The 13,000-nt window shown below is 44.2% G+C and overlaps 1 protein-coding gene across 2 annotated transcripts in view; it reads right to left on the bottom strand.

Moving 5' to 3' along the window:
- THOC2 (THO complex subunit 2) overlaps positions 1-13,000 on the bottom strand; it is a 900,323-nt gene that overhangs the window by 204,323 nt on the left and 683,000 nt on the right. For both annotated transcript variants that reach the window (XM_069211944.1, XM_069211952.1), the window contains exon 29: positions 5,655-5,836. In XM_069211944.1, coding sequence (XP_069068045.1) covers positions 5,655-5,836 — 182 coding nt within the window. The remainder of the gene's footprint in view (positions 1-5,654; positions 5,837-13,000) is intronic.

The following is a 13,000-nucleotide window of genomic DNA, read 5'->3' as shown; positions in this document are numbered from 1 at the left end:
TTTGTTGAGCTGGGCTGCTCCAGGAAAATCTGGGAAGTGTGGAGCAGAACCAGGTTCAGGCACCGTTGACTCACGAGGCCTGGACTGCTGATGCTCCCTCGTCTCATCAGATGTCTTTGACGGACGTGGAGAAGTCATAGAGTGCATGGACTTTGACTTCTGATGCGAGTGGGACTTACCCAAAGATCTTGAATGGACCCGAAAGTCATGACGGCTCTGCAAACAGTCCCAGAACCTCCAAAGTGAACGGGACCTCGAGTCTCCAGGCACCACAAACATCACCAACATAAACCGATTACAGGTCCCACAAGCTTTGAAACCAGTTGGTTTCTTTGATGTCATCCTCACACCAATCGCAGAAAAGGTCGAAAAAATCTGGTCAAAAAGTGACTGAGGAGTAGCCCAATGCAGATCAATGCTAACTTGTGCAGAAAGTAAAGAACCAACACCAGCGTGCCAAAATGGCACCTATATAGGTACTGTGCATGTCACATCTAGGGCAGACCATGCGGACGCAGAAACAATGCCACCTACCAGTGTTCAGGGGTACTGCTCAAATATCTTACGGACTCATAGGGACACCTGTGGATATTCAAAGGTAAGGTATATGTGGCTAGAGGTCTCAATCATAAATATTAATGTATATATTTGAAGTGCTCCAGGATTCCTGCATATGGGAGGGAGTATTCAGTGCTTATGACTATTGAGGAGGATACACTGGTAGGGAAGCTACTTTCTTTGTAATGATTCAAAATGATTTTGTTCTGTCAATGTAGTAGATCAAAGCACATGATATCCAGAGTACATAAGGCACACTCTGCTACAGACTGTGAATGTGAAAAGACGACTGGCAATTCAACTGTCTAATTAAAGTGGAAGCTGGAGATCACCTTAAGAAGGAATTTGGGATTGGTTCTAAGAACCACTTCTAGGAACCTGGCCCTTTATGTGATATGTGAATACCGTGTAAAGGGTCCAGGGGTTCTCCAGTGAGTGGACAGTTCTTCCAAAGGAATCCCAAAGTGCTCTATTTAGGGGTTGTGTAGTCGCGGAGCCTTAGGCTGAACACAGAGGAGTGAAAGACATCTACAAATACTCACAATAGTCAATACATATGAGACAACTCAAGAAGGAGAGCCACACCAATTTATAAAAATATCAAGTATCTTCATATATGTTTAGGCATCAGAGAAAAATCACTCAGGTGAGTAGGAATTCTTTTCACTTTAAAAAGTGGACCCGGTGCAATTTCTGAGTTCTGCAATGTTATCCTTTGGGAGGAAAAACAATTTCTGTAAAGAGGTAGAGTACAGCGACTTACAAGAATCTCCAGGAGTTAAGGTGAGTAGTGGGCAAGGTCACAGCCAGCACCCACAGTACACCCTCTGAGACATGGGGGTGGCCAGGTACTGAGTGCAAAACAGCATCAGGTGCCCAATGCGTTCCTATGCGGATCGGTCACTGTGAAAAGAGGCTGCAGGCTCTGGCCAGGAGGCCAGTCTGACTGAAACAGCGGTGCTCAGGCCTCACGATGCTCGGACACAGGTAGGCACCTTTGGTCCTGTTCTCCATGGCTCAGGGGCAACAGGTGCAGAGATGTCCTTAGGTATTGGGTTTTTCTGACCAGAGCAGTGGCAATAGAGGGGGGCTGCATGCAGTGGTTGCAGGCGTTTTTGGGAAGTTCAGGAGGGATGAAACCACAATGGACTCAGACTCTGGAGGGCTGGGTAACCTGGTTGGCACCGGTGGACCACTAAGTTGGGCCAGGAGGAGCAGTAGTGACTTAAGGTGTTGGGGTTTGGTGGTCACAGAGGCTTCAGAGTCCCTTCTTTTGAAGATTCCTGGAGAACAGGTCAGTTATTCATTGAGAGGGGGGGGGGGGGTATCGAGGGGATCGAGCCTTTATCCGAAGGCAGGAAGTCCTCCCGGGTTCCTGGTGTCAAAGCTGCGCGATGAGTTTACTTTGGTGCAGATTTCTGACAAGGGAGGAGACAGGCTGGTGGGATTGGTATGAGGTCAGCTGCTTCTTTTCTCCTCTTCTGCTTTCGTGGCTCTTCGGTGTCCTTGTTTTTTTTTAGCTCATCAGGATCTGCCTCTCTGGTGCTAGGGGCTCCCCTAAATAGTTGAGTCAGGGGAGGTAGCAGTGTATAGGGTAGAAACCAAAGGGCTACTGACCCTTGGGGTCATTACGGCCCCTATAGGACCACTTCATGTGGGAATAACCCTGTCCCTGTGGAATTAAGGGGGCCTTTGGGTGGCCACCTGTTTTGCCACTGCCCCGACAAGTGGCTCAGGAGTTACAAAACCCCTTAACCTTCTGGGACATACCAGGCCAGTAGAAGTGGCAGGGCTGAGATGAGATGCTCATGGTCACTGATGAGGGACAGGAAGCGGAGAGTGAAACTCTCTGATCTCTCCAGCAACCCAAAAGATAGCTCGGTTAAAGGAGTGGACTTTTCAGACACCCTCACTGCCCAGCAGCAGACAGACTGCAAGCAAGACTTGCATCAGTATGCTGAGATCTTCTCCTTGACCACTGGTCAGACTACAAGGTGTACCCATGATGTGGACACTGTAGACAGCATGCCTGTCAAGTACAACATATATAGACAGTCTGATCATGTCAAAGAGCATTAACGCGTTTGGAGGTGGTTCCATGAGTTTGAGACAGTACCACTCCCGTATACTGTCAAGAACTCAGTGGGTGGATGTGATTTCTGACCACCAAGGCTCATGGACATGGTACTGGCAGATTAGGTTTATCATACCTGGCCCTCATTAGGGTAGAGAGTAGGTCTTGTTGGTTATTCGTTTTACATACCATGTTCATGGTAAAATGGTGGGGATTTTCATATTCACAAGTCTCATCTTCACAATTCTGCTTTTATTATTATTCATTATCCTAATCATTGCATTGTATTTTATTATCTTTTCAATTAATATATTGAAAACTCTCCTGCATCTCCTTCATTGTCTATGTGTGTATGAGACTTGTTGCTAACAAGAGAAATGGGTAAGTTCTGTTCCACCACGACTTCTCTGAGAAGTCTAATCTGTAGTCCATGCGTAAGGCTGCCAGAAATAACCTTTACTGTCTGAGTTTTGGTGAGGTACTGCTTCTGAGCCGGGAGGGTTGGGCCGACAGTTGCAACTTGTTGTAAGAGTGACTCAGTCACCTACAAACAAGAAGTGCTGTCACCCCTAAACTCGCTAGGGAGTGAGTATAACTATGACACTAGCTGGAAGCCATCCGCTCTCAGCCACGCGCAGTGGTGTAAAAGGATACTTGCATTTACTACCTGGGCAGCTCTTTCAGAAGCATCCAATGCATAGCGGATATAGGTGTTGGGAGATTATTTTGCCAACCGCACTGGGTGCGATCATACCGGGAGAGTAAGCAAATAGAATTGGCAATATGCCCGTGAGTCGCAGACTGTGCCACTAACTCTTTTGCCCCTCATGTTGATTTTTTCACTCCCCCCAGTCTGGAGGGGGTGAGTCCCTGTAGTATTAGCCTGCTTCTGAGCAGTATGTACCACTAAGGAGACATGGGGTAACTGGCTTTGTAGGTATGTTTGGTCAGTAGGTGGCACATTAATCTTATCTACCCTTGGGGTGACAATACTAGCTTTAAATGGTTCTTTGAAAATTTCAGTAGCCAGCTTAAGGACCCTTCTAAGTCGGGGGCAGACATCTGAGCGAACGTTGGGTAGCAGATAAGGTCTCCATGATAAAGACATCCTCTTCATGTTCTACATGCATTTCCACTTTAGGAAAGGCAGCTGAGGGTTTGCAGGACCTCGTGGTATGAGGTAACGTCATCTGGGAACAATGGCTTTGTAGGGTACAGATCTGGTTCTGTGTACGCTGGAGGCTGTGCATCATAATCATCCCAGGAATCTGGGCCTTCGGATGATTCTGGGGATCATAAATATAAGAAAGTGCCCTTAGACAGTTTCCCAACTGAGTGTAAGGAGATGTGTGGTGAATGTTGCGGGGAACCCACAGGGAAGTGATTAGAAGCAGGAGGAGCAGAAAGTGGAGGAGAGGGTTGAGCTGGAGGCAGTGTAGCGGTGTCTCTATTATGTCTCTTAGCTCTTTTGCATGTGGGTGCCACAGGAGGATTGTGGGCCTCCTCAAAAAGGCCAAGCTGCGTGTCTGACGGCCCAAAGAAATTGAGCTCATCGGGATCAGCTCTGCCCTCCAACATTGGAGAAGAATGGCTAGGACTGTAGCTCTTGCAGGAGTGAGACCATGCCTGCGACTTGGAGTATACGCAGAACCCATATGAAGGTTCCGACTTATTCTATTGCTCGGCTACACATACAGCCAGTCACGGGATCGCTTTAGGGTGCATAAGAGTACACTTACTGCTCAGCTGAGGCATGCCTGAGCTCAGACACTAAAGAGACAGTTTGTTTGTGTCCGTGAACACGATCTGTTAACTGCAATCACTGAATGCTTGAAGTCTGCCATTTCTGTAGAGAGCATAGTTTCCTAGTACACTGGTTTCTAGTTTTCACAACTCTTCAAAGAGCAGGCAAATTTGGGAGGAGAGCTCTCGACCTGAATTAGAAGGCATGAGAAAAAAGTAACTGATGTCAGCATGCAAGGGTGCTGCTTATATGTGACTTGGCTCTGTCATTTTCAGGGTGATAGATAGCCAGCGCCAAGCCGCACTTCGCCACCTTGCTGTGTGCAAGAGTACTGTTAATAAGTTTCTGGATCCAGTATGATACTTGCAGAATACTCTAAAAGTGAGGTACCTTCAGTGAGAAGTAATCATGATAATATTTCATTTCAAATATTGAGATATGACCTTTCTAAAGAAAGGTCAATGTAAATACATATTTTCTTTGACAAAGTGCTCCAGGATGCTGAACATGGCCAGGATGTGTGCGTGCTTATGATTATCAATTGAGATACCTCTAAAGGACAACATTATAAACCTATTTTTTTCTTTTTAGTAGAAGACATGAATATAACTCATGTTAACCTTCTTTCAGCAGAATGAGTTTCAAGTATTGTATTTGGGTAGTGGCAGGTCCTCAACAAGGTAAGGAGAAACACTTGCAAAATCAGAGCTTCTGTAGCCTGGATGATAGTAGACACATTTCTCTACATATAAATAAATGAAAACAAGATGTGTCTGCTACGGATATAACATCCAAGTGAGCCAAATAATATGCTATATATGCTATTGCAGATCCTAGATATGAGACCAAAAATGGACCCCCGACTGGGACAGACACAAAGCACATTTACTGGAAAGGGTGGAGGTTGAATATCCTTTTGTAGCTTTTTTTTTTTTTTTTTTTTGACCTGACCATAATGTGTTGGCTATCACAAGTCAAGAATCACAAAAAGCCTGGGTGAAAGAGAAGAAATGAGTTAGTTGGGCAGAAATAACAGGGCTGTTACAGAACATGGGAATACTAGGACACCGCAACATTTTTTTACCATAATGATGCCACCAGATGGGCTCCATGTGCATAAATTGCTCCATTGCCAGAAAAAGCAGGGAAAGTTATACTCTATCTAGAACACCAAACATAATATACAGTCCTGCAAATCGTTTTGCAATTGATATTAAGGAAAATACATTGTAAATAAACTGAAAACAGGATTAGAAATACTGTATACAAATATCTTACCAATATCCTCTGTACTTTCTTCAGGTTTTGCAGCATTCACTGTAACCACTGCAGCTTGGCTGACACCGCAAGGTCCATTTTGTATTGCAACAGGTGCAGCACTCCTGGCAGGGGGGTCTTTGTGATGGAAATCATTTTCAGGAACCATATAATGTTTTCTATTTTTCAGCTGCCCAGAATAGCTGCAATTTGCAGATTGTTAAGTATACACAAAGAAAATTTAAAGATTCAAAAATGAGGAACAAGATTTGCATCCAGTTTTACACAAAATAGTTAGCCTAAGCGCAGTGACAAGTATGTTACTGATTTCTTTTACTTTTCTACTGTTCAAACCAGTGAATTATATGGCACAATAAAACAAATAGTAAGCACCTACATTTCAGAGCAATAATTCAACCTTATGTACGACAAATATGCTCTTAACCTTTCACCTGGAATTAACAAGTCACTTACATTCGCTAACATTCTTTCAGATGACCAGTTTCCGCATATTCCTTACACCTTCTCCCAACTTATCATATACAGGTTTATTACGTCAAGTCAAGAAAACTTTAAGTGATGTTAAGAACCAAGCAGGCTGAAACTGAAGTGAACATAGTCAGTTCTGCCCAACACCCATAAAGATGCAATGGGCAGAGCCAAGAATAAGAAAACACTATACAAAACCACCCTGAGAACAGGAGGAGAGTAGGTGAAAAAGGAGTAATCAGGTGCTGTTATAGCCAGCAGAAACAATACCATATTCAAGTTAATAATGTACTGGATATTCACTCCTGTAGATTCCGTTTAAGAACCACTCACAAAACTACTAAAAAAAAAAAAAAGGGGGGGAGGAGATCCTATATTTCAACCAGAAAACTCTTAGGTACTGCTCTCCTAAAAAAAGACTACACCATGTACTGCTCATTAAAGAAATGGTGCTGAACAAATAAGTTCAAGGTGGACCAACTTGCTGCTTGACAAACAGACTGAACCGGACTCCAAAAGCAGAAGCTGCAGCTTCCCACCAACTGTTTGCCCAGAATTGCTTAATGGTTTCTTAATAACCAACAAGTAGCAAGGTTTTCCTACAGTGGGTGCCTCCAAGGCAATAGACAAGCCTTCACTTGTGATTATCTATACTTCCAGACGACATGAAAGGAAGCAGAGTTCAAAGGCATTGTGTCTATCCAAAGTGTGTACCCATAAAAAGAGTAGAAGATGAAATCCAATTGAAGAACTCTAAATAGAAGGGATGGTTAACTCAATTGGCAGTACTTTAAGAACAACTCAAAACGTCCTAAAATGTCAATTGTAACTTGGTTGAGTCTGTGGACCCAGAGACCTGGCAGTAGCCTTACTGTCCTTGAATCCCTCAAAGAGTAGTAACTTTTGCTCCAAAGAGGTGGGAATCATCAAAGGTGATCGTCAATGAGTCTCATCTGGATATTTTGAGAGAACGCAAATTAATCAGCCACACGTGGTGACACAGAGAAATGTATGCCCCGTAGCTCTTGCAATAGAGTCTGTTCAACACAGGCCAGAATGAAACACTTGCTTAGCTGCTGCTTGGCTGTCCACTACAAATTCTGAAAAGTGACTTTGCAGATGGTCCAGCAGATTGGCAAGAACAGTTTGTGCTGTATCCCTAAGAGCATGAATATACTGGGTGACACTGAGAAATTCAAAGGCCATGTTCGCCTCAAGAACACCTTGTTTGCAAATTTCCATTTTTCCAGACTCTTTATCGAAGGGAGTGGTAGGGAGAGGCCTGGTAACAGCTTAGAGTAAGAGACTTGAACCACAAGGCTTCCCAGAGATGAATGTGAAGACAGGAATACTGGATCTTCGGGTGCTGGTCTGTAGCACCTTGCATTTGATCTGTGCACTGTTGGAAGTAGGTGGCTTTGCCCAAACCACAAGTATTAGTTCTGTAAAGCTCTCACTAAAAAGAAGCAAGGATCCGTTTTATGGGAAGCCATATGCAAAACCCCAGTACAGAAGTTCAGCTCAGGAGTACAGCTCCCACCCCAGAACGGTATTCCGGCAATGAAGTTACTTATCTCAGGTAACACTCTAAAGTAAAGACTATCTAACCACAGATTCCTCCCCTTTCGACATTCCCCAGACATTAACCTGGATTCAGAAAATCTTCAGAAGTACCTCTGTGAGCCAACTGGTGGCGATAGAGCTCTGTGTCATGTCGTTCTGCATCATGCGCTGGTCTGTAAAGGAGTCACTCATGCACAGGTTCATCAGTTGCTTTCTGACCATTCCACACACAGATATGGAGCCAAAATCAGATCTCTTGTGATCAGTGTGCAGATCTCAAAGGTAGATCCTATTAGATGAAATAAACCAGTTCACAGTATGGAGTGTGGGGAGTGTGGTTGAGGAATCTGCAGTTAGAGTCTTTAACATAAAGAGTATTCCCGAAAGCAAGTAACTTGTTCTTCTGATAAACTCTTTAACAGCGGATTCTTCACCTTTTGAACAGACACCAAAGCAATAGCTTCCAGGAGCTGGGTCTGTGAACTGGCCCCAGCCAAAAAGGTATGAGAAGGTGAAATGTCCTCCTCGCATACCTGACTGTCCCACTAGTTGTGCCTTGTGAACATTTGGAGTGATGCCAGGTAGCAGCCCAAGAAACATCAAGAACAGGCACACCATGAGCCAGAGCACTGGTAGCAGCCTTGTCTCTGGTATAATGAGCCACTTAATATCAGAGTGCTGCTTTAAGGCAAGTGCATAGCAGATCTTAATGCAGAGAATGATCCAGAACAAGACTGCCTTTTCGGAGACAGCCTTGTCTTTCTTTGCGCCAGTGAATCTGATAAAGAACTGATTATCCTCCTGATGTTCTCTGGTAGGATCAATGTAGAAGCTGAGAGCCCAGCCAGTGAAGTCTCTCCTCCTCAGATGGGTGAGGCGGAGCAAAGAATGTCAGAGTAATGCTCTAAAAGGTGGTCACTACCTTCGGAAGGAAGAAGGCGAGTGCAAAACCAGCTTGTCACTACCTTTGGGAGGAAGAACACTTGAGTTTGCGAAACCAGCTTGTCTGCAAAGAAAGTGGTGTAGGGTGGGTTGGCAGACAAGGCCTGTTAATTGATTACTCGCCTCACTGATGTTATGGAAACAAGAAAAATTGTCTCAAGGATAAGGAGCCTAAGAGAACAACTGTGTGGCGCCTCGAAGGGTGCACAAATGAGGAATGTGAGGGCCAAATTTAAATTCCGTTGTGGCATAACAAACTGAGAAGGGGGACACATATATTGTAACCCTTTGAGGAAACTTGTAAAAAGGGTGAAAGAATCCACAGGTATCCCTTTAACTTGCGCTGAAAAGCAAGAATTTGTTGGGGTAGGGAAAAAGAAGAAAGAAAAAAAAAGACAGCTTGGCATGGAATGGGTCAATCTGTTAAGAAGCACCTTAGGCCACAAACTTATTTCAACGGCTGGCGTACAAAGATTTGGCTGAGGTACGCCTGGCTACTAAGATGACACCAACAGCTTCGGGAGGAAGGTCAAAAGCACTCAACTGTTGCTGCTCAAACTCTAAGCATGGAGGTGTAGTGACTAGGTTCGGTGCAGAATCCTGCACTGCTCCTGTGACAGGAGATCCAACCAAAGAGTCAGCCTGATCGAAGGACAAATGCTCATGTAATGGGGTTTGGGATACCATACTCTGCGTGTCTAATCCAGGGGACACTAACATGAATTGGGCCTGGTTGGGTCTGATCTTCACAACATGGGGCAGGAAAGGTATAGGTGGAAAGAATAAGTTACTTACCTTTGGTAACGCCTTATCTGGTAGAGACAGATATAGCCACTGATTACCTTAGAATTCTTCCCCAGCCTGGATCCTGAAATTGTTTCCCCAGCAGTACCTCTGCGTGTCGGTAGAGGGTGTTGTGAGACTGTGTAGCTATGCAGTCCACCAGATGTGACGTTGACAGAGTCCATTTAATCAGCTCCCTGATGTCAGCTTCTTCCATGACTGTTTTCCGTGTCAAAACACAAAGCCACTTATAGAAACTGCCTGTGGAAAAAGTGTGCCAAAAAAGAGACATACCTGTTTTAATCAATTATAAACTCCCAATGAAAGCATTTTAATGCCAAGAAAGGAATCTAAGAAAAAAAAAAAAAAGTTTAGCAGAGCTTCCCCTGTAAGAGGAGTCCCTGTCCTAGAAAGCAGTTCGCAAAGCAGGGAGGTTAGGTGGGTCAGTAAGGAATCTGCAGCTAGATCATGCCTCTACAAGATAAAGCATTGCCGAAGTTAAGTAACTTATTCATCGGAGAGAGACATCTAGCCGCAGATTCCGTACCTCAGAATTAGATATTAAAGCAATACCATCCCCAGAGGAGGGTCTGCAGACTCATGGCAGACAAGGAAGTCCTGCACTGCTGAATTAGCAAAATGCCTGTAGCAATGGACCTGACAGTTAATGTAGGGAAACTTGAACAGGGAAACCCACATTGCTGCCAGGTATATATATCCAGGACTGGAACGCCGCATGCTAATGTAGCAGTCGCGGATATAACTTTGGTGGAATGAGCACGCAAGCCCTCAGGGAGTTGCTCCTTGGGCAATGCGTAGCAGATCTTAATGCAAGCAACTAGTCCTGAGAAAAGTCACTCACTAGAATAACCAGACTACAAAGAGAACTGATGTCCTTAGAAGTTGAGGTGAATAAAACCATACTTCACCATAAGAACTGTGGAAGGAACCACAGACAGTTAAGTCATAAAGGCACTAAAAACATAAAAATAGCATTACCATGGCAGTGGGACAAAAGCGTTGAAAGCGAGACTAACAAAAAAGGCTCCTGCCTCAAAGGTGGGATCAAACCCATGTTCGTCCAGAACATGGGGGCCCAGAGATAACAGTCAATGCCAATGAGAAGCTCTTCACCATAAAAAACTGTGATTGTAGCCAAGCTGTTCTGTAACAGCATAAAGGGGAAAAACAAGAACATATTTATGAATAAGAAGCATTGAACAATGCTATAATAAAACATTGCGGGGATCACAAACGCAACCACTGGCATAGGCAACAGCCGTCCCAAGAAAAAAACTGAAAAATGCCAGAGATACCTCTGGGACATCTAGAAAGCAGAATGAGAAAAGAAAAAAATATTTGTCAATGTAATGACAAAAGGAAAATAGATATAATTAGATATTGGCCAAATCAGAAAACGGCATGACTACCAAGCCAAGCAATCAAGGCAGAACTAGTAATAGAGAAAGGAAATTATGGAGGACAACACACACACCTCAGCAACAGAAAAGATGTCATGTGACCAATACCAAATGACGGAGTAGTCCTCATCTGGTCACTGATAAGAAAAGCTTAAAAGAAGTCAACAGGTGAAAAACCAGGCTGAAGTATGGAACAAGAGTTAAAACACAAGTTCTTCAGGGATGAAACACACAAGTGGGCCTTCGCAAACTGACGACAACATAGACAAAGATGAAGCAACAAAACGAGTTGCAACCTATAAAAGATTAACACTTGCAGACGGAAATCACTACAGGAAATAGAAGACATTAAATCACCAAAAGTAAAAGACAAAGCACGTCAACCGCCTTCAGTATACTAAAGTATATATAGGCATCTTCCGAAAAGAGTAACAAAGCAAAAGTGAATATCCCATAATGAATAAAGCAATCATATAAATAGGGCATAAGCATTACAACTTAACCCAGAGAGGTGAAATCATTACGACATCCATAGGAAAGGAGTGAAAGGAATAAAAGGAACCAACCAGGGAGACCGTGTCCGAAAGGAGAAACCAGCACAGGACGGAACCATAATGTTCCAAAGAACATGCGTAAACAACCGGGTATCCACCAAAGATGGAAGATAGCCACCAACATAGAAATTACCCCATAGCATTGTCTCAAGAATAAATATGTAGAAATCTGGGGGCCCTAAAAAACTGTGACCTCTTGCCTAAGAGGAGCCTGCAGCAGCCAAGGTACATGACCTGACCTTTAAGCGATAAGAAAGTATGACATCTCCTTATGAAGAAGCAGTGTAAGGACAGCAAGACCGGCAGCAGAAGACAAAAATGCTGTTAGCACGATTCGCACAGACAAGAAGAAATTTGCACGTGTGTACTACCGTTGCGGGAGATAACAGCACCAAGAGTCCATGTTGCTGAGGTATAGCATAGAGACAACACTAGAAAGAGAAGCATAATAATGCTCTAATATTAATAACAAGAGAAACAATCCACCCCAAAGGTTAGCCATTTTGCTACCATAAATGAAATTATCAGCTGAGGCAGGATCCGAGTCCTTGCCCTGGAGAGCCTGCTCCACTAGAGGTGCACAACCTTGCCGCCACTATAAAAAGACAATTGGGCAAGCGAAAGGCCATACATAAAACGTCCCAGGGAGACAAAGGCAAGTTCCGTATAAGGGATACAAAGAGTGCTACAAATAGTTAGTCACTCCTATAAGGCATACAGGAAATGCCCAGAGCAAGGTGCATACAATAGTGGTAATAGCTCTTGCGCAAGAAGCCTATCTTTAGAGAAAAAGAAAAAACCCTTGTTCAACAGTGATAAACTCACTTAGGGTGCCACCAGAAAGTGGAATGTTTCAGACTGAAGGAAATAAATGAGCTGAAACTTGGCTCAACAGGAAGTATAGGACTCCACACTGGAATGGGCCCATCTGTAAGTCACAGAATAGACATTTATGAATCTTTTCCACACCAGCTGTCCTTAAAGTGTTGCAAAGTGGAATCGGCATGAGTGTCGAACAGGCAGGCACCATCGACGGGCATGTCTACCAAAGTGGATCGGATAGACTGAAAAGCCAGAGTGGCATAGCCAAGCATGACAGCCCAGAGCTATAGAGTGAGCCATGACTAGGCCTACTGAGTCTGTCAAATCCATACCATACCTTATGGCAAACAGAGTTGCCTCTCGCCCATCCTGGAGTGTCTGGGCAAGTTCACTCAGGTGAGCCACCGAATCTCACAATATATGGGAAAGACAGCCCAGGAAACAAGAGGTATTGATCAACCTTACGGCCAAGCCGGTTGGGAAGAAAATATTTTGTCTACAACTTACCAACAATCTGGGTTCCATTTCCGGAGGAACATTTTGGAGGACACTGAGGTCAGAAGAGGCTGTAGCAGTATGCACCACAGACCTTCTCAGCCCTGGGTGTCGGAAAACACAAGCCAGGTCCCCAGGGGCGGGCTGGTGCCTATGGATCGGTCCACAGCGCCCCCCGTAGCGGGCTATGCCCAGGCCCCTAAAAAAATAATAATAATATATATATATAAAAAAAATAATCATATAGTTCCTCACTAAATAGAAGCACAGGCTCCAATCCTGTTTGGCCCTGGTGAAG

The sequence above is a fragment of the Pleurodeles waltl genome, chromosome 2_1 (genome assembly GCF_031143425.1).
Source record: "Pleurodeles waltl isolate 20211129_DDA chromosome 2_1, aPleWal1.hap1.20221129, whole genome shotgun sequence".
In the NCBI taxonomy this organism is placed as follows: domain Eukaryota; kingdom Metazoa; phylum Chordata; class Amphibia; order Caudata; family Salamandridae; genus Pleurodeles; species Pleurodeles waltl.
Note: the sequence above shows the minus strand (reverse complement) of the source record. Positions and strands in the feature narration are given on the sequence as shown.